General features: G+C 35.7%; 1 protein-coding gene across 1 annotated transcript in view; it reads right to left on the minus strand.

Annotated features, from left to right (window-relative positions):
* The window catches only part of LOC119422678 (von Willebrand factor A domain-containing protein 7), a 10,920-nt gene extending 8,970 nt beyond the window's left edge, over positions 1 to 1,950 (minus strand). Inside the window, exons 1-2 of the mRNA XM_037690065.1 lie at positions 1,863 to 1,950; positions 904 to 1,093 (exon numbers count right to left, since the gene is read on the minus strand). Coding sequence (XP_037545993.1) covers positions 904 to 1,086 — 183 coding nt within the window. The 5' untranslated portion in view covers positions 1,087 to 1,093; positions 1,863 to 1,950. The remainder of the gene's footprint in view (positions 1 to 903; positions 1,094 to 1,862) is intronic.
* Positions 1,951 to 2,393: the final 443 nt, after the last annotated feature.

Genomic DNA, 2,393 nt, shown 5'->3' on the forward strand with positions numbered 1-2,393 from the left:
CTGTCTGTCTGTACCAAGACTGTCTGTCTGTCTGTCTTTCTCCCTACCAAGACTCTATCTGTCTGTCTGTCTGTCTACCTACCAAGACTGGCTGACTGTCTCTGTCTGTCTGCCTATCTACCTACCAAGACTTTGTCTGTCTGTCTGTCTGTCTGTCTGTCTGTCTACCTACCAAGACTGACTGATTAACTGTATCTGTCTGTCTGCCTGCCTGTCTGCCTGCCTGCTTACTTACCTACCCACCTACCTACCAAGACTGTCTGTCTGTCTATTGTTCTTTCTGTCTGTCCATCTGTTCATGTCCGAAAGCTTTTCACATGGTGAGGTTATGGGCTACACTGCTTTTGTGTGTATGTCAGGAAATAAATGCTGATGTCCTAATAGAGGAAAACTTTCAGAAAATTAAAGTTGCATTCTCTAAAAACGTGAATCCTTGTGGTTGGTGCCAAAGTTTTAAACAAATGGATTGGGAGGACGTGTAAGTAGATCTTTTTTTTATTGAGGGAACAGCCCCACATGCTGAGCGTGCAGCTTCTGGTTCCAAAGATGAAATATGGCGGCGCCTTAGATCCAAACACTTTGGCTCCAGTTTTGATCAACAGCTGTAACGTGTTCAACCTAATGTTGATGGAATGGAGCCTAGTTTTACAAAATAAATCTGCTTAAAAAAGGAGCCAATCACTGGTGTTCAAATCTAAAATACTCCTTTTAACCTTAGATGTGTTTCTCATTATCTCTTTAACATTAAAAAACTATAATCACAAAGTGATTCAGACGTAACAGTCTGTTGTTAAACCTTCTAAAATAAAGATGCCTGTGTTTGTATTTAAAGTGTTTTTCCATTTGTTTTTCCTTTTTATAATGACTATATTGGTGATTTCACTGCTTTATCTTCTGTTGTACCGTGGGATTGAACTCATGACCAGCTGCCTCGGCGACTGCCCGGCACGTCTCTGTGACTTTCTGCAGAAGAGCCGTCCCTGTGATGCTGACGTGGGTGGATGCACCTCCCCCGATTGGAGCAAAGGCCACAGTGGGAGCTGATAGAGCCAAAGCCAGCAGGGCAAAATCCATCAAGGAAGCCATGGAGTCTCTACAGAGATAAATATTACGATTATATTATTTTCTGAAAGTTCAGCTGGAGTTGTTTCCTCATGTTCTGTCCAGACATTTATAAAAAAGACATCAGAATAAGGCAAATTACCCATCAACAATTTCTAACTGAATGAAAGTAAAATGTTGCAAAAGAGTGTCCCAGATAAATAAATAAAAAATTGAAAGAGTTTTTAGGGAAAATGGGAAATAAATGCCAGATGAGATAAGCAGCTTTCCACTTCATGGTTTGTATTTCTAGCTCTAAAAGATTTCCAGTAAATGGAGATAAAACAAATTAATAAAAATAAAACACACACAGGCTCATTGCCAACATAATTGTTGCTCTTTTCAAGAATTAGAAGGAAAACAGAGATCTAAAAACTCTAATATATTTTTCAGAATCGTTTTTATTCTGCTAAATTTAGCATTTGTTTCCTGCTTTTATTTATTGTAAAATTTAATAATTAAAATTATATTTTTATTATGTTTTGTCAGATAAAAAAAAAATCTCAACACCTAAATTATAAAGAAAAAGAATGATCAGTAAATACCTAACAACAATTGTTTTTTTTAATTGTCAATTAATTTAAATTATCTAAATACGTTATATTGGCAAACGTTAACATTTATTTAAACATCTGTACCAAATTGAAATACTTGTAAACAGCACCGTGTTTTTTTTGTTGGTTTTTTTGTACAAGTGTTGTCATCTATTTTACAGTGAAAGTAAAAAAATGATAATTTCAGTTAAGAAATAAACATCCTACCTTTATGGTTCCCTGCAGTTGTGGCTCCACTGGTGCTCAAACAGATATAAAGGGCAGAGCCACCACTTTTCTACAGCTGTATAAATATATATGTGCACATGTACACACAGATATGTCCCATTACTGCATGAATTAGAAATTATTGACAGGGTTTCCCTCATAAACTGCTGATGATTGATGCTGTCATAATGCTGTCACGCTTAAAAGAACATTCAGGTTGTACTGTTAAATGATAAATATTGTGACATATGCCACTCCTTTAAAAGAAGAAAAAAGTCTGTAAAACTTTAATATTAGGTGGGACAGTTGTAGCATGACAAAAGAGATGGATGTGGAAGACCAAACTGCTCACTTCATGAGGTGCCTCTTTTTAGTTTAGTCATAATTTATTTTGCTTGTTTGATTTTCATGGCACTCAAGGAAACCATAAATTAAAAACACAGTTTTTAATGTTTTATGTAAAACAGGCAGTAAAACACAAAATAAAATATCAGGATGGACATTAAGTGTCAACAGTGAATAAATAATTAT

This window comes from Nematolebias whitei, chromosome 16, assembly GCF_014905685.2.
Source record: "Nematolebias whitei isolate Nwh7 chromosome 16, NemWhi1, whole genome shotgun sequence".
NCBI classification, from domain to species: Eukaryota; Metazoa; Chordata; class Actinopteri; order Cyprinodontiformes; family Rivulidae; genus Nematolebias; species Nematolebias whitei.